General features: G+C 36.8%; 2 protein-coding genes across 2 annotated transcripts; both read left to right on the plus strand.

Annotated features, from left to right (window-relative positions):
- The first annotated feature begins 8,608 nt into the window (after positions 1-8,608).
- On the plus strand, positions 8,609-9,007 carry LOC104233388 (dihydrolipoyllysine-residue acetyltransferase component 5 of pyruvate dehydrogenase complex, chloroplastic-like). The gene has a single exon (XM_009786776.2). It carries the CDS (start codon positions 8,609-8,611, stop codon positions 9,005-9,007), a length of 399 nt encoding a protein of 132 aa, XP_009785078.2.
- Positions 9,008-10,838: 1,831 nt separating this feature from the next.
- LOC104233385 (probable Histone-lysine N-methyltransferase ATXR5) lies at positions 10,839-15,259 on the plus strand. Its single transcript, XM_009786774.2, has 6 exons — positions 10,839-11,487; positions 11,667-11,747; positions 13,869-14,095; positions 14,200-14,300; positions 14,392-14,604; positions 14,788-15,259. Exons 1-6 carry the CDS (start codon positions 11,079-11,081, stop codon positions 14,945-14,947), a joined length of 1,191 nt encoding a protein of 396 aa, XP_009785076.1. The 5' UTR covers positions 10,839-11,078; the 3' UTR covers positions 14,948-15,259.
- The last annotated feature ends 12,280 nt before the right edge of the window (positions 15,260-27,539 follow it).

A 27,539-nucleotide genomic window follows, 5' to 3' on the forward strand; every position in this document is an offset into this window, starting at 1 on the left:
TACTAGCTTATTAGGAGTATTCCCTTTATAAATTTTTTTTTTATCCGAGACATTTATCTATATATATTCTTTTTATTTATTACAAGTGTGGTTGAAGGGGCGCAAACAATAAAGGACTTAATACTAGAAGATGTTGTAGTTTTTGAAGACTTAGATGGGATTGAAGACATAACAAATCTTGATCTTCTATCAGATCTGGATAGTAGTGAGTCTGAATTGGATGTCGTACCTAATGTAGATGATAGTGAGGTCAATGAAGAGTTAAGAGAACTAAGAAATGAAAGAAGAATTAAAAATAGTAGAAAAAGACCTACTGCAACACATGAAGTACCAATAAGATAAGCTGGGGTAGATAAAGGGTTTAAAGACATTGGAATAAATAAGAGAGACAAATATGCAGGGAATTTAGGTGGGATAAGGACCATCTCGGTAGTTCAGACCTTGGAAGTGATGATTCTGAGGATGAGGTAGATGTTGAAGCTGAAAGGGGTGTTGATTTACCAGCTAGAAGAAGCAAAAAGATTAGACATGATCTTAAATATGAAGTTACTGTTTTTGAACTTGGGATGGTGTTTGAAAATGCTATATAGTTTAGGAAGGCAGTGAATAAGTATGCTATTGAGTACAATGTACAGCTGATTAAAACCAAATGAGAGTCATAGAGTACTTGTGAAGTGCAGAACTGACAGATGCAAACGGACACTGTATGCAAGTAAAGACAGAGATTCTGGTGACTTTATTGTGAAGAGGTACTATCAACAACACAAATGCAACAAGTACACCAAGAATAGGTTGTGCACATCTAAATATATTGCTCACAAATTTAGGAAAAAAATAATATCCACACATGGTATAAAATGGTGGGAGTTACAAGATCATATTAGAGATAAAATTGGTATGTATGTTGGAAGAACTATTTGTTTTAGGGCTATGTGTAGGGGAATACAAGAGTTCATGGGGGACTGGAAGATAAAATTTGTAAGGTTGTGTGATTATGCTGATATTATCAAGGAAACTAATCCTGGGAGTACTTGGTGGATCAGAACAGATACAAATATTGTACCTGGAAAGAATTTATTAGTATATTTTTACATCTGTTTTGATGCTTTGAAGAAGGATTGGTTAGAAGGATGTATGAAGATTATTGAATTTTATGGCTGCTTTTTAAAAGGACCATGCAAAGGTGAATTATTGGTGGCAATTGGAAAGAATGAAAATTAGCAAATGTTTCCCATAGCATGGGCTGTGGTGGATCAAGAGACCAAGCATTCTTGGACATGGATCATTAACTTACTGAAATCAGATTTGGATCTGGGAGATGGAATTGGCTTAACACTTATGTCAAACATGCAAAAGGTGATGCATTTCTATTTTTAAATTGTTGTTTTATTTCATTTACTCCTACTTCATTCATTTTTAGGTCTGTTTTTACATGTTATTGTAGGGAATTGTCCCAATACTTGCAGAGTTACTACCATTTGCTGAACACAGAATGTGTGCAAGACATATTTGGCCAACTGGGCTCAAAACTGGAGAGGTGAAGAAAGAAGAAACTAATTCTAGGGATGTTCTAAATCAACATATGAGGTATAGTTCAGGGAAGAGTTACATTCTTTGAGTTTACTTGGTAGTCCTAAACTGTGAAAAGACATATTGAAGTACTATAAAGAATATTGGTGCAAGACTTACATTAGTAAGTTTTCTAAATGGAATGTTGTTGAGAACAATATGTGCGAAACTTTTAACTCTTGGATAGTTGGACCGAGACATAAGTCAATTATAACAATGTTGGAGGAAATTAGACATAAAATAATGAATAGGAATAATGACATGAGAAACTTTGTTGAGATTTGGATAAGCGGCATTTCACCAATGGCAAGGATGATATTAGAGGAGAACAAGGAATTGTCTAGGAGATGTAAAGTAAGGTTTAATGGACAAGATAGTTTTGAGATTGAAGAAGGTGATAAGAGGTTTATTGTTAATCTGGTGGCAAAGACTTGCATTTGTAGATCATGGATGTTGAGGGGAATACCATGTCGACATGCTCTTTGTTCATACTATCACTTAGAACAAGATCCAGAACAACATGTCAAATTTTGGTATAGAAAAGAAATATTCCTAAAGGCTTACAAGTATTATCTTCAACCCATGCCCAATATGAAGATGTGGCCAGAATCTAACAATCCAGTTATTGAGTCTCCAGAGCCAAACTCAATGTCAGGTAGACCAAAAATATGTAAGAGAAAGGTAAAGTATGAGCCCAAAAAAGCAAAGTATGGCAAAATATCCAAGAAAGGGGTGAAGATGACATGTTCATAATGTCATCAAGTAGGGAACAATAAGAGAGCCTGCAAAACAGAGGTAATCTGTTATCCAATTAAGTTTAATAGTATTTTATAATTTAATACTCAATCATTTATTTGGTGTTAATATTGCAACCTACTATGGGGCAACCAAGTTAGCCAAATCAGCCAACTCAGCCAACTCAGCCAAGACAGCAAAGACAGCCTGCTCAATCTTCAATTTGTGATGATACAACTGATGTCACTAGATGGAATCCAACACTAGTGTAGGAAGGGGAAGAGGGAGAGATATTGGCTTAAGAAAGGGAGCATTGCAACAGTTGCTTCTAGGATCTGAAACCAGTCAAGAAGGTACATCCTCTAACATTGGACAAAATAGGCCAAGACCTGCAGAATTTGGGGTATATACAAACACTGTGAGTGGAACAACAATTTTGAATGTAAGCAATAATTATTTGAAGCAAATGTTATTTTATATTTCATATTAACTGTGATTAATATTTTTTAGCTAGGCAATCCATCTAAAAGAGTGATATCACATGGGAGACCTCTGAAGAATACAACTGAAACCAATATAGATATTGGATTTAAGCCGCCTGGTCTAAAACGGAAAGGCGGACAAGCAGTAACAACTAACCAACTGTAACGACCTGACCGGTCGTTTTGAGATTTAGCGTGTCATTCGGCAGTTTGAGGCTATGAGCAGCTTCACTTCAAGTATTATGACTTATACGCATGGTCGAAATCAAATTCCGGAAAGTTTGGAGTTGATTTGGAAAATGAATTCTCATTTCGGAAGCTTTAAGTTGAAAGAATTGACTAAGATTGAATTTTTGAGTAAACGACCTTGGAATTGGGATTTAAAGGTTCTAGCAGGCTCGTATGATAATTTCAGACTTGAGCGTATGTTCGGATCGGGTTTTGGATGAATCGGGAGTGTTTCAGCGCTTATTGTGAAAGTTAGCATTTTAGAAGAATTTCATAAATTTGGGTTGAAGTGCATTTCAATACTATCGATGTCCGTTAGGGATTCCGAGTCTGGGAATAGCTCCGTGTAGTGATTCTAGTATTGGGAGCTTTAATCAGAAATGGATTTGGAGGTCTGTAGGTCATTTTGGAGTCATTTGGCGAAAGTTAGAAATTTGAAGGTTTTTGAGAAGTTTGACCGAGAGTGGACTTTTTGATATAGGGGTCGGATTCCGATTCTGGAAGTTGGAGTAGGTCCATAATGTCGAATGTAACTTGTGTGCAAAATTTGAAGTCATTCCGAATTGATTTGATATGTTTCGGTGCAAACTATAAAAGTTGGAAGATTTGAAAACTCATAATTCGATTCGATGCGCGATTCATAATTTTGAAGTTGTTTGGAGTGGTTTGAAGCCTCGATTAAGTTTGTATTGTATTTTGGGATATGTTGGTATAATTGGTTAAGGTTCCGAGGGCCTCGGGTGGATTTCTGAAGGTTAACGGAATGGATTTCAGACAATAGGAGCTGCTGCATTTTTCTGCTGCAGAAGTTGTTTTTGGACAGCATTGGTGCAATCGTAGAGCTAAATTTGGGAGCTCATATCTTGCATTCTATAAGGAATCTAAAAATTTATAAAACATAAAAGTTATATCGCTTGCATTCTAGTTTCCAGAAAGATAAACCATTTATCATTTGGATATTTGTACAGAAAGTTATGATCGACTAAATAAAGGCTGGTAAAGCAGTTTCGCCAGAAATTTCTGATGCGTGGAGCCAATTTTGGAAGCTTATATCTCAAAATGTATAAGGATTTATATAGTGGACAACCTATCAAATAAAATAACTTCGAGTCTAGTTTCTAATTCTTTAAACCGTACATTATTTTTATATTTCTACAAGGAGTTATGGACGTTTTAGTAAAAGGTGTCCAGCAGCGAAAAACTTGTAATATGAGGTACAACCTACACAACGCAAGGTACACCTCGCTGAAGCACTTGTGCCTATATAAGGCAGTCGAGCAGCAGTCATTTTTGGGGGCTTTCTTGAGCTAGGGATTGGTTCTTTCATGGTGGATTCGACCTTGGGGACTACTTAAGAATACAAGGTGAGTTTTTTTTTGTGTGGATATTTTTAAGTTAATAACATCCTATTAACACTAGTATTAACATCATTCATTCTTTGAAATCCATAGAAATCTTTCAAGTTGTTCAAGAACACCAAATTTTCCAAACATTGGATTTTTAAGGAAAAACTTCAAGAAGGTAATTTTAATGCTTCAAGCTCATTTTTTATAAGTCGGTGAGAGTAATTCTAATATTTGTTTCAAGTTGTTATGGTCGGATAATTGATTTCATAATCCCTAGTTCATAGCATGAATAGTGTTCTTGAGAAAATTAGGGAAAGATAAATAGTGTTATTAGAAATGAAATTAAAGGATGCAATGAACTTATAGAATCATTTTCTAGCTTAGTTGGAAGTTTTCAACTAAGTAATCACTAAATTGAATGTTTTGGAAATGTTGGTTAAGGAAAACAATGAATAGTAATTTGGCGGTGTTGGAGAATTAATGTAGTATTGTTGATGACTTCAAATGGGTATTAAATAATAAGAGTAGAGTGTGCTAGAATTAATTAGACGATTTGAGCCGAAGGCTTGTAGCCAACTTGTGAGCCATAGATGGATATTGATAAATATTTTTGAGTCATATTTTGATTGTAATTGTAGATATCAATTTGTTGGTGGCGTATGAGCATTTTACTCAATGTTACAATGTCGGAGGAGGATTTAAAGCTTGTGAATGTTAATAAAGCAAAAGTGAGTTTTGGAGCGTTGGGCATCGGTCGAGTTGTTTGAAAGGCTTGGGAGCCGACTATGGAACTTCGAAGCAAGGTAAGTCTCCTTTCTAACCTTGTAAGAGGGAATTGTCCCCATAGGTGAAATAATTGGTTATGTGCTTCTATTTGGGGGGGCTACGTACGCACAAGGTGACGAGAGTCCATGCGTAGCTACTATTGTGCTTAAGTCCGGGTAGTCTAGGACCCAAAAGCATGTTATACCTAAACTATGTATAATCTTATTGACAACTTAAATTACTTAAATCATATCGAATTAGTAAAAGAATTTTTTTTTTAAAAGGGATTAAACTTCATTTTCTTAAATCGTTAAAAGAGAATTGGCTTTTGCTTGGATAAATGTTTCCTGATGAATTTTTAATTGATTGTTTGAAAATGTGTATCTATAAGTACCTGCGTCGCATGTATGATTCGCGAGCGGGGTAACTTAATTATTTATATTTGACCGTGTCGCATGTATGATTCGCGAGTGGGGTAATAGATGCATCTATGGTTCACGCCGTTCGACCCTCGGCAGTGCACATTTTACATTTATGTTGGATCGGGTCGTATGATCTTGGCATGATTTGCGCATGCTTGTAATTCTTGCTTGAGATTTACAAAAAATAATATTGCCTCCCTGGTCCGAGATAAATTGATAAACAATGGAATATGAATTTGGAGACTTCCTAATATAAAAAGGATTGTTTACTTGTTTTCTTGATTTACTTGAGTTTACTGTCGTTTCTAATAAATCCATGATTATTCACATTATTAATACATTATTATTGGACCACTAGTAAGTGTCAAATTCGACCTCTCGTCACTACTTCTTCGAGGTTGGACGGGATACTTACTGGGTACACGTTGTTTTTGTACTCATACAACACTTGCTGTGCATTTTTGTTGCACATGCACATGTATGTCTAGTAGCCTAGTCGGGTGTAGCGGCATGATTGATACGGAGACTTAGGTGAGTTGCACCTCTCGAGACGACCCGCAACCAACAAAGTCTCTTTCAGAGTACTGTACTGTATTTTCTTCTCTGTCCAATTTATATTCCGGACAGTCATTATTTTACATTATTTCTTAGAAACTGCTCATGCACTTGTGACACCGGATTTTAGGATGATTATGGGTTATTCAGTATTGAAATTGTTAAAAATATTATTATTTATTCTGTAAAGTCCATCTTTTACTCTTAAATTCAAGAAAAATCATGATTTCAAAATTTTCAAAACGAGAATTTTAATTAAGTATTGATGGTTGGCTTGCCTAACAGGGTGTCCGGCGCCATCGCGACCCTTAGTGGATTTTGGGTCATGACACCAACTCTAACGGATGAGTACATCAAGGAACACAAAGACTTCCAGTCAAGAAGGCACATCCTCATCTTTTCTGTCAAGCCAAAGGAGTGGAACCAAGTGACTTCATTGTTTAATATGGTTTAGGTACTTATTTAGTTAATTATTTGGACATGTAGTAATGACTTCTTGAAAAACAACTTTATTTTGGTATGGCCTTGTGGTATTGTATTGGTGGATACATGATTAGCCTTTGGTTTAGTTTTTATATTGGCTTCAAGGACAGCCTGTGCTTTAGCTTTTGTATTTTGATCTTATATTGGCATCATGAACAACTTATTTTGTAGCTTTTTATGAGCTTTATCTTATATATATATATATATATATATATATATATATATATATATATATATATATATATATATATATATATATATATATATAAGTTTTCATTTGGCCAATATTATACGATGGTCTTGTGTTGGCATCATTTATCAATATCATCTATGCAATTCTTGCAGCAGTCAAAAATAGTATAAGCAATGTAAAGTACACCCCAAAATACCATTATCATTGATTGAATACATAGTCCAAAATTTGGGTACAATTTATGTCCCAATTACAACCAGTGATACCTAATACAATGTGTTTTTTTAACATAAAAGTACGATACTTATATTTCTTAAAACAAATTACAAGAGGAGGACATAATCTTTAGGGCATTACTATTGCCCATACTTGCTAGGTAAGTGCAAACATCAGTAGAGATAGTTTTAGTACTATTACAAAGTTCATGCTTGTTCTTTTGTACTTCTTCTTCAGCAAAATAAGGCGGACGAGCATAATAAATACAGTGTGTTGTTACTAATACGATCAACCAGTAATACCATTCCAAACCCACAATATAAATATCATAACTAACAGCAAGCAATATTTTTTCCACCTTTTAGCATTAAGTTCAGTTGCATCATTCTTTTTGACCTTCTTCAACAACCCCCTTATCACCCTTGTAGCTTGAACTGGAAATTGAGGTTCATACCACATAAAAAATTTGCATCCACCTTTCTCCTGCAAAAAATAGACCAAAAAAAGATACAATTTGTAAAATTAGCAACTAATAAGAACAATTTAACAACGACGATAAATTCATGTGCTTACTTCATCAATTCTGCAGCGATAAAATCGACGACCTCGGTTTCTCTCTGACCATGATGTTTTCAATAGAGCATTGATCCTACAGTGACAAATAATCGGTCCATTTAGCGAATTCATTGTCCTTTGTGAATAGAACCAGACGAATTCACTGCCAATTACATCGAGTCACTAAAGAAAAAAGAAAGAAAAAATAGAAGAAAATCCACTGCTAATAAAGAGAAAAGGAAAAAAGAAATAGAAGAAAATCATTTACTTGTTCGAGGCTTCAGTTACTGGTATGAAATAAGAGAAAGATATTGAGAAATTTTAGCTTAGATCTTTGATATTCTATTTTAGAGACGACCTAGGGTTTTTTTGGGGGGAAAATACGATAGATTTTCGGGTTAGGGGAAGGGATTAAAAAGAATCCGCTTTTTTACCATTGGAATCCTCCACGTCAGCAAAAAAATCAACCTTCACGCGCCTATTTTTGCTTAAAGCACGCCATATTACAAGTCAGCAGTCTGTGCTTAATTGGCATACATGGGAGGATGTTCGCGTGCCTGATAGGAAAGAGCCAAACTTTACGTGTCCACGTGAAAATCGGTGCCAAGTTCCAGTATCTGTCTATGTATTTGGCCTTTTAAAATCTGCATCATATATCAAAGGTGTAATGGCTTCCTGACCACTTAAACTTGTATCGGTTTGTAAAGCCGATACATAAACTTATATTTTCCCCATTTGAACACTTCAACTTGACGGAATGAATACTAATAAATACTTTCTATTGAACTTGTTCGCCAATCGCTCTGACATGAATGCCATGTCACATATTTGGTCTTTATTATATGACATGTGGATTTGTGGGTCCTATATTATTAGAAAAAAATTTAATCTTTAAAATCTTTAATTTCTTTTTCTTTCTCTTTTTTTTTCTCCACCTTCATCCCCACCACCCCATTCACCCTCCGACGTGCTTCCATCTTCACCGCCACCCATTTACGTAGAATCCATGTAATAGAATCCAAGATCCGTGAAATTTTCATGCCTGCACTCAGTTCTACTATGACTGAAGGCAAGATTGTCAGTTGGGTCAAAACTGAAGGGGATAAACTTGCTAAAGGTGAAGCAGTTCTTGTTGTTGAATCAGATAAAACTGACATGGATGTTGAATCTTTTTACGATGGTTATTTAGCTACTATTATTGTTCCCGAAGGTGGGTCCGCTCCTCTGGGCTTCACCATTGCTCTTCTTGCTGAATCTGAAGATGAAATTTCACTTGCAAAGGCAAAAATTGCGACTTCGAGTTCCAGTCAAGAAACGACTACTCTGGCTGTTGCTTTAACCGAAGAGGTGGTTTCTCTGGCAGCAACAGCAGTCGGGGTTTCACCATCTAATTCGGGGCCCGCTAAAATGTGGAAAGAAACATTTACCCCCAAGAGAATAAAATCATTAAAAGAATAGGGAAATAGATAAAGGAGGATTTTGCATACTTCACATGAATGATTGATCAAATGTGCAATGCTTCCAGCCCTTGTGCAATACTTTACATGAATGGTAGAAAATGAAAAAAAATTACAGAATGGAGGAGTTCGCTTGGGAAGATGAGAGAGGTGGGAGGGGAGGGGAAAAGATAAGGGGAAAGAGAAAGGTCTTTTTTTCTTTTTCTTTTTTCTTTCTTATTTATATTTTATTCTATTTCTAATATTTTTTTAATAAAAATAAAACTGTTCATGCGCCTTGGCAGCGTGATTTGCACACAATTTAGCCATTTCAGTTGTGCCACTTCCACATAAGTTTGGTCAATGGTCAAATGTGTTTATTAGTATTTATTCTATCAAGTTGAAGTGTTCAAATTATATACAATTTTTTTTTTATAAAAGAGCTACAATTCTACGTTTTCATCATCAAAACTTTGCCTTGTTCGAGCAACAACTATAAATTAAGGACTTTCAGGTTATTCTTCGAGCAATTTTTTTTATAGTAGTTGAATTTTACATTCACACATTTATATTAGTAGTTAAATTTTGCATTCACACATTTTTGTATTAATAATTAAATTTTACATTCACATATTCAACAAGTACATTTTTATTTCGGCCAAAATCTCAATTTTTTTTAGTTTTTTTTTTATAATTTTTAGAATAATTCTTATGTATTAAAGAAATATAATAATTCACATTTTGCTTAAAATATTGACTAAGATAATTGAGGACTTCTTCTATTTTTACCATTTCTTCAATTATTGAGTTGCTAACTATAATCAATAATTATCATTTTCAGTAACTCACACTTTTTTCTTAAACTTATTTAATAACTCAAACGTAATTAGTTAACATAGTATTTATGTGATTTTTTTTTGAAAATATATACTTATTAAGACGGGATACACGCACAACACGCGTATCATATAACTAGTTTTATAAAAAAGAATTTTTCACTATTAACACAAGTTAATACTATAACCTAAGAAGGAGGATATTGAAATTATTATCGATGATTGCTTCTATTGACTTCTCTCCACATAAATAGATTTTTATTTGATTCTAAGTAAAAACTAATTAATTCATAATCTGTATTGCTAAATAAAAATAAAATAATAATCAAATTACTTACGCAAAAAATAGTATATTACTTAAATCAGAAGTTAAATTTCTTACCAAAAAATAGTATTACTAAAATCCGAAGTCAAATTTCTTTTTTTACGTAATAAATCTCGCTAACATTTAAAATAATCTAACAATATATATGCAAGATGAATCGAATCTATATCCGTAGTGCGACTCCTACCTTAAATTCATGAGATGTAAGATGCAGCGTTAGTCATCTTTCCTTCATCTTTATTCCGTTTTATCATACGATGAAGTGAAGATGAATTTCAAAACTTTATATACTTGGACATATAAGCTATAACAAGAAAGAAAAAAGAAATTAGAAAATATAACACAATTTAAATGCGACCAAAATTTCGATGTACAATTTGCATTGCAGTTCAATTTTCTCAGAACTTCACAAGTAATACAACAGAAGTTACTCAAATTACATTCAGCCCCCAAATAAATGTCAAAAACTGTCAGTCTTACCCAGTTGTTTCTTCTAATGCCTAAAGCAAAGCCCCATTTAACGGCTAAATAGTGTTTTAAACTAGAAACACGGCACAATGCCCACATTAAATTCCGTGCGCTGGGACGGTGCACATTAGCCCTTATCAATCACCTCCCGCCACGTCATTCAGTGTCACACCTAATTTCCCGCAACCCTTCTCCTACCCCTAGGGGTTCTAAGGGTGGGGTGGTTTGCGTGGGTGGGTGGGTATCGTCTCTTTCCTTCTTTTCCATTTTCGATTCTCCTTTTCTTACAACACTCTCTGCAACAAAAGATAAAAAGAAAACAAAAAATGGCCTCACACTGTTTAAATTAAACAGAAAAATGAAATTCGAAATTGAAAATTAACGACTCTATCGTTTCTCATTCCCATTCACCCTCGAAAAATAATTTATTTCCAGCAGTGTCCCCATTTCGCCGCTAATTATCAATGGCTCCACCGAGCTCGGCGTCGCCGGTGGCGTTACCGAGGCCGGTAGCTCAAAGGAAGGTCCGTCCTTCAGCTGACTCATCGGAAAGCTACCGCCGGCGACGTCGTCCGCGGCCGAGGTTATCGGTATCGCCGCCACCGAAGAAATTCAGGTCGATGGAAGAGATCATGAGAGTGGCGAAGCGCGTGGAGTTGCCGCCGGACGACGACAGCGAAGACGATGGCAACGACGGCGAGGATGTTGTGTGCGAGCAATGTGGCTCAGGGGAAAGGCCGGAGGAGCTGTTACTGTGTGACAAATGTAACAAAGGGTTTCATATGTTATGCCTTCGGCCTATTGTAGTTCGCGTTCCAATTGGACCCTGGCATTGTCCTCATTGCTCTGGTGATCAAAATCGCACAATCAAAAGTACGAACCGAAAAAACAAAAACAAAAGTAAAAAGATGATTTTTAAAAAACTGAATCAAATAAATAATGTGTTTGTATGCATGATTCTGTTTTTGATGTATCATGTATAAGTGCAACTGTGTGATCAAGCAAGTGATAAAATGGATTATTTGTTTACTTTCGTTTTTATGGGTTTTTAGGTTTTTCACAAAAGAAGATAGTTGATTTCTTTGGGATTCAGAAAGGCAGTGAAGTGATGGTAAAATGTACATCTGCTCAAGGTAAATGAAAAGTTGTAATTTTTATATCGGGATACGTTACGTAAACACGATGGAGATCATGATCGAATGTGGTATTTTGGTTGATGTCTATGTACTTTTGTTATACGTTGATGTCTATGTAGTTTTGTTTAAAGCGGATTGGTTGACGTTGATGTATGTTTGTAATACTAAGTTTGTCTTTAGAGTATGGAGACAAAGGATTCATATAGCCGATCCAGCTAGTTTTGGAAACTAAACCCTCCAAACTTAAACGTGAGCTGCGATTATTCTATTACTAAAAAAAGCCTACTCAAAAGGAGGGTGTGGAGGAGGACATGAATCTCTCACACTTAAACCTAGAGAGGGAAGTGCAAATCATCCCATTATATAGTAATAAAAGTTTGTTATCTTTTCCAATTGATGTAATTTATGTTTTGATTGCTAGATTTTGTTTCCCACTTGCTCTTTTGATACGGACTAAAGTTTTTGGAATATTCTCTTTTGTTTCTGTTTTTAGTTTCGAGTTGGTGGATCGATGAGCTAAGTGTGCATAACGTATAGATTCAACATTGATTATCTCAAAATTTGATGGTGGAATCAAAATCCTACAGTTAGCTTATCATTTTGATCAAATGAACTTTTGCTAATAATTGTCTTTCTGTCTTTGCAGTATAACTTTTGTCTGATATCATTTGATAATCTAAAGCGATTTGCAAAAGAAGTAATGAAAGAGTAATCTCTGAATTATTTTGAGGTGACCATAAGTTATTGTTCTTCTCTTAAGTTATTCCTTTGAATTGAATAACACATAAAGCTAACACATTACAACATCATAACCATGCTTGTATTTTCTTTAGTAGTTTCCTGGGCATTAAGGTTGGTCAGTTTTATCTCAATCTATTCATTATTTTGCTTAGTGCGTAAAAGGGATTTTGAACAAAGGAGGTTTCTGCTTTCAGAACAAAAATTTCAATCAAAAAGAGGTTTTATTGACAAAAGATTACTTTCTTAGATGTTCTAATGTCTAAAACATGACTGTTGCCATTGTGATAGTTATACTTGTGCACATATGAAAGAAGTTTAACCTGTCTCAGTGACCATGTTGTTTGATCAACTTTCTGCACTGATCAGACAAATATGGTATGTGCTTGTCTGTAGAGCATTCTGTTTTCTCCACATCCGGCAACTAGTTTGGATTGAGGCTTAGTTGGCTGTTGATTAATATTTGCTTTAACCAAACCACTCATGTATGAGGTAGGTACTATGCTTGCGGAAAGCATTCATGCCAGTACTTGCCAAATTTATTTAGGATGATCTATCCTTATTAACAAAAGGATGATTTGCATATTTCAGTTAATATATACTGTGGTAGCACTTAGCAGTGGTTACCTCAGAAATTGCTTGTTAACATATGAACATATTCTTGTCAATTCACTGATGCTTCAATTCAGTAAAGAGCCATTTGTCAGTGCTGCACTTCATTTTTTCCTTGGTTGTCTTATTGCTAAGTGATGTTATCCGAAAGAAGGGGCAGCCCAGTGCATTGAGCTTCCACTATACATGGGGTTCGGGTAAGGGCCTGACCACATTAGGTCTTATGTACGCACTCTTACCTTGCATTTCTTCGAGATGCTGTTTCCACAACTTGAACTGTGACCTTGGTCACATGGTAGCAACTTTCACCACTGTGCCAAGGCTCCCCTTCGCTAATTAGTGTTATCCAATTAGATATATATCCTATACTAGACCATTTTCATTTAGATTGCTATAAATCCTAGACCATTTTTAGCAAATAATGTCAAAGCTGTTCTTATGTCACTTGTCTATGAAGATCTATGTACAGATATTCCTTTCGAAACTAAGATGAGTTACACTTGTACTCCCTTTTGTTTTTCTTCTTTTCATGATTTCATGTTATAATGCTGCGTTTTTCGTCATTCTGTTTCGGAGAATCTAAATTAATGACTTGTGTAGAAGATAATTGCAAGCAGATTTGTTTTCTAATCTCAGAGGTGTCCGTATATATACTTTGCTAAGAAATCCTTGTAATCCATTGCAAGCCAGTGAATTTTTTTACTCATACTTTTAAAAGGTATTGTTAGTTTATTATTTTCCATAATTCCCTGTTTACATTGTCAATAGATAGCAGAAAACGTCGGAGGCGCTGCTCACTAGTTTTCCACAAGAGACGCAGAAGGATATTGCCATTTACTCCAACAGAAGATCCTCGCAGGAGGCTAGTTCAAATGACATCTCTTGCTTCTGCACTGACAGCTCTCAATATGGAATTCAGCGATGAGCTCACTTACATGCCTGATATGGCTCCTAGATCTGCTAACTGTGCTAAGTTTGAAAGCGGTGGAATGCAGGTTTGCTCTCAGTCCTATAGTCGGTCGGCCTATTCTATAGCTCTTTGAATGTTATAAATGTGTTAGATGATACTTCAGTATGCAATGTTTTCCTCTTGTATCAGGTTCTCTCAAAAGAAGATACTGAAACCCTGGAGCAGTGCAGAGCTATGTGCAAAAGAGGCGAATGGCCTCCTATCATGGTAGTTTTTGATTCTCGTGAAGGGTACGCCTGGTTAACTTAGTTTATTCGTGCATTTCTTGTCTGTTTGTTTTGTATTTGCACATGGAATGTAAACGTTGTCTTATTAATGCAGCTACACTGTAGAAGCTGATGGGCCTATAAAGGACCTGACAATAATAGCAGAATACACAGGTGACGTGGATTATATCAGGAATCGGCAGGAGGACGATTGTGATAGCATGATGACCCTTCTTTTAGCAAGTGACCCATCAAGAAGTCTCGTTATCTGCCCTGATAAGCGTGGAAACATTACTCGGTTCATTAATGGCATAAATAACCATACACCGTAAGCCAGTAGCTCAACCTAACCTCCTTAAGCTCAATCATTGTCTCCATCTTTTCTCCACCATATGTCTTGGCTTTCTAAATTCTTTGCTTTCTGTGATATGCTGAACCACCATATCATGTCGAGAAATCTTATAAGAATTTTAACCAGCCTATGTTCTTGAGACTATTCCAATTTTTGCAGGGAAGGTAAGAAGAAGCAGAACCTGAAATGTGTGAGATACAATGTAAATGGTGAATGCCGCGTTCTTTTGGTTGCGGTTCGTGATATAGCTAAAGGAGAGCGGCTGTACTATGATTACAATGGATATGAGCATGAATATCCAACACATCATTTTGTTTAAATTTTACCTTATGTAGCTTTTCTAGTGAGCCTAGGATCAGGAGATTCTTTCTTCTTCATACCTATACAACTAGTTCAGATTAAAGCATTTTTCCCCTTTTTCCTTTTCTTGATTTATCAATGTGTAGAGCTGAAATGGTGGCCATTTAGATTGAGATAGATACACCACAGCAGAGAAAATTCCGGTCAGAGTCCGGAAAGTTTTGGAGATTTAAGTTGCTAGGTAACGTTGTGATTTTCAGTTATACAATGACATATGTAGACCTTAATCTTATAAAATTGCTTTGAACAAAAAATGGCTCTTTTACAGAGTTTTAGAGGTGCTTCTTTCTTTTATTGTCCTTTCTTGACCATTTTTGGTTAATGTAAAGGCATCTTTGGCTGGTTACCTTTTGAATGCTGCTGATTCTACAAGCACAGATGTTTTTCCTAATAAAATTAAATTATTTACAAAACCAGCACCAGGTGGACATTGACAAGTTACTCAGGATTAGATTTCCTTATGAGAATCGTAGATCAGCAAAGTCCATCGATATCAGAGCGCCTGTAATTTATTTCTTCCGTTGGTACATAGTGGATTGAGGGTACTGTGACCATACTGATCCCAGTCATTTCCTTATCCTCTGTCTCTGTCAAACTTTCTAGGATGCCATTAACAATCTTAGGCATCACTATTGCATACCAAAAATGTTCAAGACCAGATACTATAATGGCCAACTGAATGACAATGTAGAAACTGATACCTCAAGTTCTCATCGCAGCTTCTGCACGTGTAACATCTAATGCATGTATTGAAGCCCCTTATCATGCTTCACATGTGGTTATCCAAGTAAAGCAGGTCACCTTTACTGGTGCTTTACCTCTCTGGATTAATTTCCCAGTCCATGTACGATAGAGCTGATATTCGAGTGAGGACTGTGGGAGGAGACTCGGATTATTTCCCAGTAGTGATGGGGTTGTATCAAGGATCAACTCTTAGCCCATTTTTATTTGCCCCGACAATGGATGTGTTGACGCGACATATTCGAGGAGAGATGCCATGGTATATCTTATTGCAGATGACATAGTGCTGATTGACGAGACACGTTGTGGGGTTAATGCTAAGCTAGAGGTGGGGAGATAGACCCTGAAGTCTAAAGGTTTCAAGTTGAGCAGGACAAAAACAGAATACTTGTAGTGTAAGTTTAGTGTTGGAGTACATGAAGCTGAAGTAGACGTGAAGCTTGATTCATAAGTCATCCCCAAGAGAGATAGTTTCAAATATCTTGGGTTTATGATACATGGTAACAAGGAGATCGACGAGGATATCACACATTGTATTGGAGCGGGATGGATGAAAATGAGGCTCACTTATGGTATTTTGTGTGACAAGAATGTGTCGCCTAGACTTAAGGATAAGTTCTATAAAGCGGTAGTTGGACCGACCATATTGTATAAAGCCGAGTATTGGCCAGTCAAGAAATCTCATATCCAGAAGTTGAAAGTAACGAAAATGAGGATGTTGAGATGGATGTGTGAACATACAAAGAGAGATAAGATTAGGAATGAATATATCCGAGACAAGGTAGGCGTGACTCTTGTAGAAGATAAGTTGCCGGAATCGAGGCTGAGATGGTTCGGACATGTGAAGAGGAGAGACCCTGATGCTCCGGTTAGGAGGTGTGAGAGATTGACCATGGCAGGTAAGAGGAGGGGTAGAGGAAGGCCTAAGAAGTAATAGGGTGAGGTGATTAGGCAGGACATGACTATACTTTAGCTTATCGAGGACATGACCCTCGATAGGAGGATGTGGAGGTTGAGGATTAGGGTTGTGGGTTGACAGACAGTCTAGAGTTTCATCTAGTCTCTCTAGTAGTATTAGTACTAGTCTTGTATATCCCTATTCATAGCCCCTTGCTATTACACGGTGTGTCATTATTTCCAGTAGGATTGGCTAATTTCTGATAGTGTCGTATTCTTAGATCTTTGTTATTGCACGTTGTACCATTTGCTTCCGTCTCTTATTACCTTGTTGTTGCTATTGTTTGTTTATTGCTTTATTTTCACTTTTCTCGAGTCGAGGGTCTTTCGATAACAACCCCTCTATCGTCATAAGGTAGGAGTAAGGTGCGTACACTTTACCCTCTCCAGACCCCACGTATGGGATTTCACTGGGATTGTTATTGTTATTAATTTCCCATTCCAAATCAGTTCTATTGTGTATGTGCTGATTAGGATGTTGTAATATAACTTTAATGAGAATTTGTCTACTTTATCTGCTTCCATAAGAGAATCAGATTCTGATTTCTTCTAAACATATGCTCAAAGCATTTCCATTTCTACTCTTGGCATTGGTGGCCTTACAAATTGCAAGACCATAATGTTCAGGTGAGTCTCTTCTATCTTTCGACGAAATTGAACTACCCTTCTCAATTCCTAGTCATGTAAACTTCTAAACATATGTCCCAAGCATTTCCATTTCTACTATTGGAAAGCCTTCTAGCTCTCCACATAAACCATTTCCCCAAGGCTCCAGCGAGAGGAGCTGGAGGCCAAGAGGCCCTGTGTTTTAGGTGGTTTTAGCAGTGCCTCGTCTGGAGGCCAGTCACATCACAACAGAGGTTGTCCTCTCTGCATTAAAAGGCCTTCTAGCTTTAATTTCTAACAAAATTATCAGGAGTCCAGGTAGGTGGAGCCAAGGCTGTTAAATTGAATCCCTTCTGGAAAATTTTACTGCGCAACTAGGGGAAAAACAACATACCTTTTTGTTATATATAAACTGTTGAATTCCCTTGACATAAGGAAAGTTTATAGTGTGATGGCATAGGGATTCAAAAATTACTTTAGATTGCTAGTTCAAATACTAGGCGTGACATTCTTTTACTTTTTTGAATCCCCTTGTATGAACTTCTGGCTCCGCCACTGGTATTATTCACAATTCCTAGTCATGTAAACTTCTACTAAAACGTGTATCCCAAGCATTTCCGTTTTTACTCTCTGCAGTGGTAGCTTTTTTACGAATTGCAAGACCATAATGTTCAGTTGAAGTGTCTTTAAGAGGAGCACTTCCAACCAGCTATCTATCTTCCAAAAAAATTGATCTTTTTGCACTCACCACTTTGAGCTTCACCAAATTGTAGAATTCGTTACACAAATTCTTAGCATGTACCATTCCCTCTCCATGCCATACTTGGCGTTAATTTTCTTCACTTTGTCCTGCACTGAACCTCCACAATAATTTGGATAGGAGATGTTTGTTCTGTTACCTTAGATATTTCTGTAACATTTGTTACCACTGGCAAAATCTTACTCGACATCTTTGCTGTTACTCTCATCTTTCTTTAACGGTTAAGCCGTGAATTGTTGGGCTAAGTCAATGCAAAGATACTCTTAACATGGCATGATACTATTTGCTTTGAGCCACGCATACACAATTTTCCCAAATAAACCTCATATCTTGAGGGGTATTTCTACAACTTATATGTAATTATCAATTTCTATTGTAAGATTTTGTTCGCACAACTAACGATTTTCTCCTCAAACTAAGTACCACATGATCGATCACCAAGATTCATGGGCTTATTTGGAGATTCATTGTGTGCAAGTCACATAATCCGAGTATTTATAGTTATTAAAGCCCACGGAGTTCTTCTTGGGGAGAACGACACAAATAGGATCATTTGGTGTCACCGTTTAAATTTTAACCCCGGTAAGAAAAATCATGAAAAATAGTCTCCGGTCAGAATTTTGAAGCACGTTGATCAGAAATTCTTGAGCAAGTCTTATGATGATTCATCATACTTCTGACGGTTACTATATTTTTGTGCAATTGGCCACAAAATTTTGACCACCAGGCTGCAAAATGAGGGCTACTCTCCGCCATCTGCATACCCATCTAGCCAAATCATCAGCCTTGATACCAATTTATAAGGTTATGACAGTCCAAAGACACTCTTAACCTGATCAAATACTGGAGGGGCGTCGGCTTTGGGCAAGTCCGCACGGTTTTTCTCAAAATACATCACACCATTAGAAGTATCTCGACATCTTATATTTAGCTTCTTTTTCTTATCAATATTCAAAGTGACACTTTATTTGCACTCCCAACATGAACTATCCTGAAAACTTCAATCTGTTGTTATTCGAAATTTTCTCAAAGTATTAAACATTTTGTTAGTGTCCACATTCCATCTAAATCATTACTCTGTAGAAACTAGCAATACATAAGTGCCACAGCGCGCCAATAAATATGTTCTTCCCATTATGCTGTTTTCTTGTTTTCTGTCACCTTCCAATTCCATGTTACTGCTCGCTTGTGCTTGTGCGGTTCTTTTCTTCCCAATTACGACCAAAAAAGGAAGCAGCAGCAAATGTCACTGTAGTGAAGTGTTGTACTCTCTGTGTTTGTTACTGTTTTATTTACGTGACTTTGTTGGGTGATCAGATTTTCTTACCATATTTCGTTTTCCTATCTATTGAAGGAAAGAGCAATATATTTACCATAATTGGATTTTCCTTCTTGTACAAGGAAATTATAAATTTGGCTAGTCTTTTTTTTGGAAAAAAAGGTTTGGACTTTTATAAATTGAGGATTCTTTCTTCTTATTTAGCATCATCCACAATGAGGTTTGAGAGTCTTATTTAGTGGGAGAACTTTTTGGGACAAGTATTAGTGTGTCACTTGTGTTTGCTTCGTTGTGAGGTTGTTCTTTCGATATTTTGTACTTTCTTTTATATAGTGGATTGCTATCTCCGCCAATGGATATAGGTCAAATTGACTGAACCATATATATGTTTGTTTCTGTTTTGAAATATTTATTGTTGTTCAAGACTTGCTTTACTAACTTTCGACACCTGATTATTTCAATCCTAAACTAACTCCTATTTTATATTCCTAGTCCTTCTATTTTGGACTACTGAATATTAAATTCAGCAGTTGCGATAGTCAGAGTTTCAACATTGCATCTCAAAAGAATATCTCTCATGCTCCTGGCACTATTTTTTCTCTCTGGATCTCATTAATCAAATCAGTATCATATTAAACCATGATTTGGAGGTTTTGTGACATCTTTCAGATATATAGACAGTTGAGTTTCAACTGCTGTACATAGAGACACAAGGCATAATCAACTGAGGCTTATTCCTTTTTCATCAAATATATCAATTTAGTTTAGTTTAGATACACCGAGTAAATAACTTTTACACTATAAATTCATTTACCTCTCACTTTTTATGGAGGATTGCTTGCAACTTTTGAGTGGTTTATCTGTAGTGTAGAAGACTATGTTCTAGATTCCTTTCATAGTCTGAACATATAAAAAAAGATTATTATTCTTTTTTATTGTTTAAGCGTTCAATATATATAACTCACTAGCCCAACTAACTAATTCGGTTTTCCTCTAGGAACTGCTTTATTTAGAGTTTCTTCATTCTTAAGGCTCAAACTCGAGATACCTTGTTAAAGATAAGGAATTTCATTCATCCCACCACACCTTTTGATAATAGATGCTCACAATTGAAACATTTAGGTCAAAGAAAGAGAATTGTTAAAATCCAGCCAGACATGAAAAATAAGTGATAAAATTGCTCAGGAAAATATTTTCCTTCGTACCAAACACACACTAAGTGGCCAATATTATGTGCCATCTCAGCTAGTCCGAAATTGACACTAGAATTGTGGATACTGAAGTCTAAGATTAGAGAAAATGTAAATTACATTAGAATTGATCTGTAAAAGACTAATAATGGGGTGCAAATTTTGCAACAAACTCTTATGAAGCATTTGCAGTAAATGGTATTCTTTAGTTCCTTTTCAGAAACAATCAATTGGATAGCAAAAATAGCTATTAATCTAATGAAAAATACCAAACTTGGATTCCAAATTGAGGGGTTAGTGTGAGCTTTAGCTGATACAAAGCTTTATGATAACACTTAATATTCCGAATTGTTGGTAATACTTAAAAGCATTTTGAATTTGTTGGAGTTGTGAAACTAGTATGTATTTCTAAACTTATTGAACTACTTTTTGGAAAGATCATATCATATTTAACGGTAGTATATAGCTATCGTAATTCTCTATTTCACCAAAACTAATAAATCCCCATTTATTCTCCTTTTCTAATTTCCTATTTATGATTAATCAAGTAGGAAGATTATTGAACCATGAATTGAGAAGTCAATTACAAATATATATTGTTAAAACCCTCATTTTGGATTATCTCATAGCTGTATCATAAATAATTCAGTGTGATAGTTATAATTCATCATTTTACTTTCTTTTTCTTTTGATAAACTTCATTTTAGTTTTTAAAGTATCGTCTCATTTCGAAATTATTCATGTAAGTCCCTGTTAGTTTATATGGATCCACCACACTATAGATTACCTGGTCCTCTATGAGTTTCCATTGAGAATACTAATGAAGTAGTAAGTAAATGAGACACGAGATTTTTTACGTGGAAAAATCCCACTCAAGGGGACAAAAACCACGACCTACACTTGTAGGCTTTCAACTTCACTTACTTGCAATCACAATATTACAAGCCACTTTATAATGACTCTATTACAAATACTTCAACTCAACTAACTTGTGATACACTTACCACAAGCCAATTTGTCACACACTAGTTACAAAGACTTTAACTTATGACTAACTCTAGTCACAACGTAAATTTAGAGGGTTTATGATTTTGGGTTTCCTAAAACACAGCTTCTAAGAAAGCAAGATAGGAGTTACAAAGAAGAACAAATAACAAGATTACAACTCAACTACGGATACACATAGACTCATTGTGGAACTGATCCTTAGTGGAGTTGTCTTCTTGTTCTTGACACGCTTGTAACTTCAATGCTGGATCAACTCTTTAATGCTCAAGTGAATATCACTAAATGCTCAAGTGAATATCTTGTGCCTTGCACCATGTTGTTATACTACCAAAGATATCCCAAGGATAATGTCAGTTCATGGTTGGTACACGCCTCTTCACAATGGGAAGTGACTGTTGCACTGTCTGCTGCACTGTTACGTGTACAGTTGCAGGCAGGTACTTTCTGCAATTGCTTTCCAGCTGTATAGTTGACTTATACTTCTGTCAGAGAACATCTAGAGATCGGGTCCTTGTCTTGTTCCTCTTTTCTCTTTGTTTGCAGCAGTTCACATTAGTTGGAGTTCAGGCTGGACTTCATTCATTTGAAATGTGTACCAAGTGTGTCAGGTTCTCTATCTGGTTCTTAATAGTAAGCTTGTTAGATCATCAAAACATAAGGCAAAGACATTGAAAATCCATAAATTTCCCCCTTTTAGATGATGACAAACTTAGGCACTGATAACATTTATTTAGAGCAGAAATAACCAGATGAGGTAACAGGAACTTCACAAGTTTCCCCTGAGCTTTTGCTTTTGATTCCCCCTAATTCAAATTCCAGGTTTCAATCAATTTCCATTGCATTTATACTATACTACTATACTTTCCCCTTTTGGCATCATTAAAAACACACAATCAGACAAATATCATAAAGATGTCTAACACAGCCATCTTATGCCACATATGTGCACACAACATGGCAGAAAAAAGAAGCCAAAGGAAAACAGCATTATACAAGCAAAAAAGAAGAGTTGTTTCATTGATATAAACAATGGACTGAGAAAACAGTAGTAGTAACGGTGAAATCCAACATGCCATCAGCAAAAAGACAAACAAAAAAGAGAAACAACAGCCACAAAACATCATAACAGAAGACAACTGGACACTGAGAGGTTTCTAAGGGGCACTAGAAAAGGGAAACTTGGAGAAAGAGGCAGCAAGGGTTTTGAGAACCAGGTCCATGCGGGCATTTGCAGACAGCTGCTCTTCAAGCAGTTTTGCGCGAAGCTCATCATTTTCCTTTGTCAAGCGGGCAACTTCTTCATTTGTGGAATTAACAGAACCAGGTCCCTAACAGCTTGACTGAGCTGAGTTTCCAGTATGGCATTCTGGGCCCTCAACTTCCTAATCTCTTTGGAAGCAACATTTTGAGCATTGATCAGCTGAGAAATGGTCGAGGTACTTCCACAAACCTTTTCTACACACTCATATTCTTCCAGAGTGGTTTTGGAGAAGGTTTGCTTGCGTGTGCCCACTTTGGGATTAGTCAAAGGAACCTTGTAGAACTTAAACACTCGAGTGAGGAGAAAGCCATATGGAAGCCCGTGATTGCCACCTTTAAAGTTTGCCTCCTTTTGCATATGTTCTATCATGATTGCTGGCAGATTGATCGGGACAAACTCATCAAGAGCCTCCATTAAGCCCAGATCAGACTTTGAAGCGATAGACCACCTCTCAACACAAGGTAAAAGCACCATATTGACTAGCTCAAAGAGAAGCTGATACTCAGGAAGTAGTGCCTTCTTATGCACCCGTTCCCCCTGCTGAACAGCTTGCTCTTTCATGATAGCTTTCCTAAAGTTAGCACCACAGACACCCTTGACTGAGGACATCCCTTCACATGGAATTTGGAGAACCTTCCCCAATGCTGAAGCATCAAGCACAATGTGTACTCCATTTACTAGCACACAGATGTGATCCCCCTCAACAGTGAAGAGAGATGCGTAGAAATTTTTTACCGCATCTTCGTATACCTTAGGCACATCCTCTTGAAACAAATGCTCCCATTGCTGAAATTCCACCATCTCCAGAACTTACCTCATACCTGCCATCTTTGAGATTGCCGGATCAAACATACCACCCCACAAGACTTTCTGAGTTCTCAATCTCTCCTGCCAAATACCACTGTCACTATGTATGGTCTTCATAGAACCAGGTGCCCCTACAGTTTCCCGTTTTCATTTTCTGGGCCCCTTAACAAAATTCCCTTTCCGATTTACAACCCCCACAACATCTCCTTCAGACATAGCTTGCTCAACTACAACCTTCTTAGACTTACTGTTGCCCTTCATGGATGTTTCACTTTGTTTTTAAATAGCTTCATCGGAAGCTCCAACCCCAGACTTCTGGATTTTTGTAGATCATTTTACTAAGGAATTGGGTTCCTCTACAACATCTTTATCAACCTCAACCACTGGAATGCTTTTGTCAGACACAAATTCGTCTTGTTTCATCAAGTTTTTCTTCTTTTCCTTAACATTCCTCTTATTTTTCTGCAAGGCAGACTCGAAAGTCTCTTTCTGTTGCAACCTGGTAGTGAGTCGTTTGGAAGAGGATTCAGAAGTCTTTGTTAGTTTGTGCATCTTAAACCGCACGCTGAGAACCATATCAACTTCATCAACATGGATCTTACTAGGTGGAATAGATTCTAAGGGATTAGGATAAACAAGAGTTTCCTGAGTTGATTTAACTGGAAGAGAATCAGGTTCTCCAACAGGTTTTTCTGTGACTGTTTCATGGACTGGAGACTCGAAGAGTACCAAGGTTCTTTCATCGCCTAGGAATGGAGTTTCTTCCCCCCTGAGACTCAGACAAGAGGGAGGCTCCTTCATTTAAAAGACTCTCAGCAACGATAGCCATGATATTATGTGCTGCTTCCTTTTCTGGTGACTCTATGAGAGCCTCTGAGTCCAAAATGGAGAAGTTCAGATACTGATCAGGATCATCCTCAGAGACCTCTAACACCTGAGTGGTAATACTTCCTAAGTGTTCTTTGGTGAGATCAGAAGAAGGGGGAGACATGGGGTTTTCAACAAATGGAAGGGAGATATAGTTTGACGGAGAAGGAAATACAATAGGAAATAAAGAGGAAACAGGTGTGGGTGCAGTAGTATTTGGGATAGAGGAAGAGTGGATTTCTGGAGATAACTTTAAAGAGGATGGGGGAGTGGAAGTGGTGTTGATGGTATGAGAAAGAAGAGATTGTTCGTTTGCCACTGTAGGAGGATGTGGTAGAGAATTTGAGTGAGAGAGAAGTTAGGAAATGATCATAGAGATACAGAGGAGATAAAGGCTCAGGACTGCTGTGAGTGAGAGAGAGAGAGAGAGTTTTATGAGAAGACGGGCTATAATGAGAAGGGAGAGAAACGGGTTCTGAAAGGTTTTGAAATGGTGGTAGGTTTGTGGCAATATGTAACGTGTAGAGGAGGTGAAAGGATTTGAAAGATAAGACGTGACATGCAGACTCTGAAAAGTCAGATGATGTGGCAGTTGAATTAATTTTGTTAACCTTTTTTTGAGAAAGCATGCAAAAAAAACAACACATTACTACTAACCTGTGGTACAAGAACTTGATTCCCGAACGGTTTTTGAAAAAGATTTTAGCAGCTCTTCTTTCGTAGTTCAACATTGTACCTTTAGCTTTTATGATCATTATGCGTGTTTACCTGCAACAGTATTGATGTGAGTTAGGCTTGTCCAGAAAATACTTTAGCTAGTTTTACCTGAAGGTGATTTTCATAGCCAATTGATGAGGTATCAGGTTCTCAATTAAGCTTCAATAGCTTCAGCTTCACACTGTTTCTTTCAAAATGTTCCCCGCTCAATGCTTTGGTGAAGATATCTGCAATTTGATGTTCTTGTGCAGCAAAATCTCATACAAATAAGTCCCCCCTTTTTACATTATTTTTGAGACAAAGCTATCTGACATCAACATGTTTGGTCCTCTTGCTGGACCGGGTTCTTTGCCATGTTAAGAGCGTCTGCTTCAGCAATTGAGAGAACTACTAGGTTGTATTTCCTCGTACCCCATGAGATTAAGAATGATCCAATAGAATGAGTCATTCCAGATGTGCTCTTCTTTACCACCAGATAACCTTGTTTCCTTCAAAATGATGCAGTTCCTCTTGCATTGTTGAATGCCAGTCAGCATCCTTCAAAGCTTTCTTGATATTTTTTTTGTTCTATCTGGGATAGAAATACAAAGAAGGCTAAGGAATTTCTGCCTTTTGATTTTGTCTGGATCCAGAATCAAAGGGGTGATTATGTTATCAAGTGGATGGGAGCTTTTGTGTTTCCACTTGAGGACTGAAGTTTGATTAGTAGAGGAACTGAGTAAATTAAGTGGATTTTCCTGCACTCCTTGTTCTGCTACTTGTGAAGTACCTTGCACTACATCTCCAACTCTTTCTTCAGCTTCAGTAATAGTAATTGAATTACTAGGTTCCTCTTGAGAAGTGAAAGAAGATGTTACATTATCTTCACCTGTCTCCTTCATCTGACTCATCATATCAGCCTTGCCATTTAAAATATTGGATATTTTGCCTAGGAACCAAAAGTGGTTCTTTATCTGTTTCCTCCCTTGTTAGAAGATGGAGTCTTGTTGAATAGCTGATAACCACTTTCTTCCACACATTGTGTCCTTTTGTTGTAAACTTTGTAGACTTTGCTTTGAGAGGAATATCTAAGAAAGATTCCCTCATCGCTTTTTGCATTAAACTTCCCAAGCTGGTCCTTCCCGTTGTTCAGAATATAGCGTTTGCATCCAAAGGTTCTCAGATGAGTTATCTTTGGTTTTCTTCCGTTGAGCAGCTCATAGGGGGTTTTGTTTAGGAGGGACCTAATCAACACCTGTTCACCAAGTAGCAAGTAGTGTTTATTGTTTCTGCCCAAAATTTTTGGCGATTCCACTGTCGATGAGCATTGTCCATGCCATGTCTTCCAGAGTTCTGTTCTTCCTTTCAACAACACCATTTTGCTGTGAAGTCCTTAGTGCTGAGAAGTTGTGAGTAATCCCATTTTCATTACAAGACTCATCAAATTTGGCGTTGACAGATTCTGTCCCGAGGTCAGATCTGATACATGCTACCTTCAATTCCATCTTCGCTTGGATCTTCTTGAAAAATGTCACAAATACCTCAAAAGTCTCTTTCTTTGTTCTAAGAGACAGTGTCCAGGTGAATGTTGAATTTGTCAGCCCACGAACCAGTTCCTTCTGAATCAGTTTATTCAGAAGTGAGAAGCTTGCATGTCCCAATATTTTATGCCAAAGTTCTGCATCATTATCAACTGCCTTCAAGCAACTCATATCACCAGCTTGTAGAGATTTACAGTCAGCGACGTAGATGTTCTTGTATCTTTTGACTACTAAGACCACTTCACCAGTTACCAGATTGGTAACTGTGCGCACTTTTGATAAGAACTCTACTTTGTTCTCTTTATCACAGATTTGAGAAACACTAAAGAGAGTGTACTTCAGGCAATCCACATAGTACACATTCTCAATTGAGTGTGAACGAGACTTTCCAACTTTTCCAACACCGAGAATGTACACTTTTTCTCCTTTTTTTATTTTCAAAGGATATATTCCTTTCCTTGTAGGGCTTTCAGTGAGAGAAAATATATGGTGTTTCCAGTCATGTGCTTTTAGCATCCACTGTCCATGAACCATTGCAGTCCGCTTCCTCTCAGTGTTCCCTGCACATATAAATTATGGATTAGATTTAGGAACCCAAACTAGTTTGGGTCCCTTATTATGAGAAAAGAGATGAATAAGAGCTTTTCTAGTCCATGCAGGCAATATTCGTTTCTTGCGAGTGGTACCTGGTCCCTCCTTAGTAGTCACTTTTTCAGTAAACACTTTGTTTTTTTGAATAGATTGAACCCTGGCTTGGCAATTTTCTTTGAAATGCCTATTGTTCCCACAGTGGGTACAAAACCAGTTATCAGGAACTATACCATACTTGTTGTGGGGG

The sequence above is a fragment of the Nicotiana sylvestris genome, chromosome 5 (genome assembly GCF_000393655.2).
Source record: "Nicotiana sylvestris chromosome 5, ASM39365v2, whole genome shotgun sequence".
Taxonomy (NCBI): Eukaryota; Viridiplantae; Streptophyta; class Magnoliopsida; order Solanales; family Solanaceae; genus Nicotiana; species Nicotiana sylvestris.

What these genes read in the sequence shown, in the direction of transcription:
- LOC104233385 (XM_009786774.2), top strand. Translation starts at nt 11,079, where the DNA reads ATGGCTCCACCGAGCTCGGCGTCGCCGGTGGCGTTACCGAGGCCGGTA. An exon ending in TCAAAATCGCACAATCAAAA is followed by an intron (nt 11,488 to 11,666) that starts GTACGAACCGAA and finishes ATGGGTTTTTAG; the next exon opens with GTTTTTCACAAAAGAAGATA. An exon ending in GGCATAAATAACCATACACC is followed by an intron (nt 14,605 to 14,787) that starts GTAAGCCAGTAG and finishes CAATTTTTGCAG; the next exon opens with GGAAGGTAAGAAGAAGCAGA.
- LOC104233388 (XM_009786776.2), top strand. Translation starts at nt 8,609, where the DNA reads ATGACTGAAGGCAAGATTGTCAGTTGGGTCAAAACTGAAGGGGATAAA.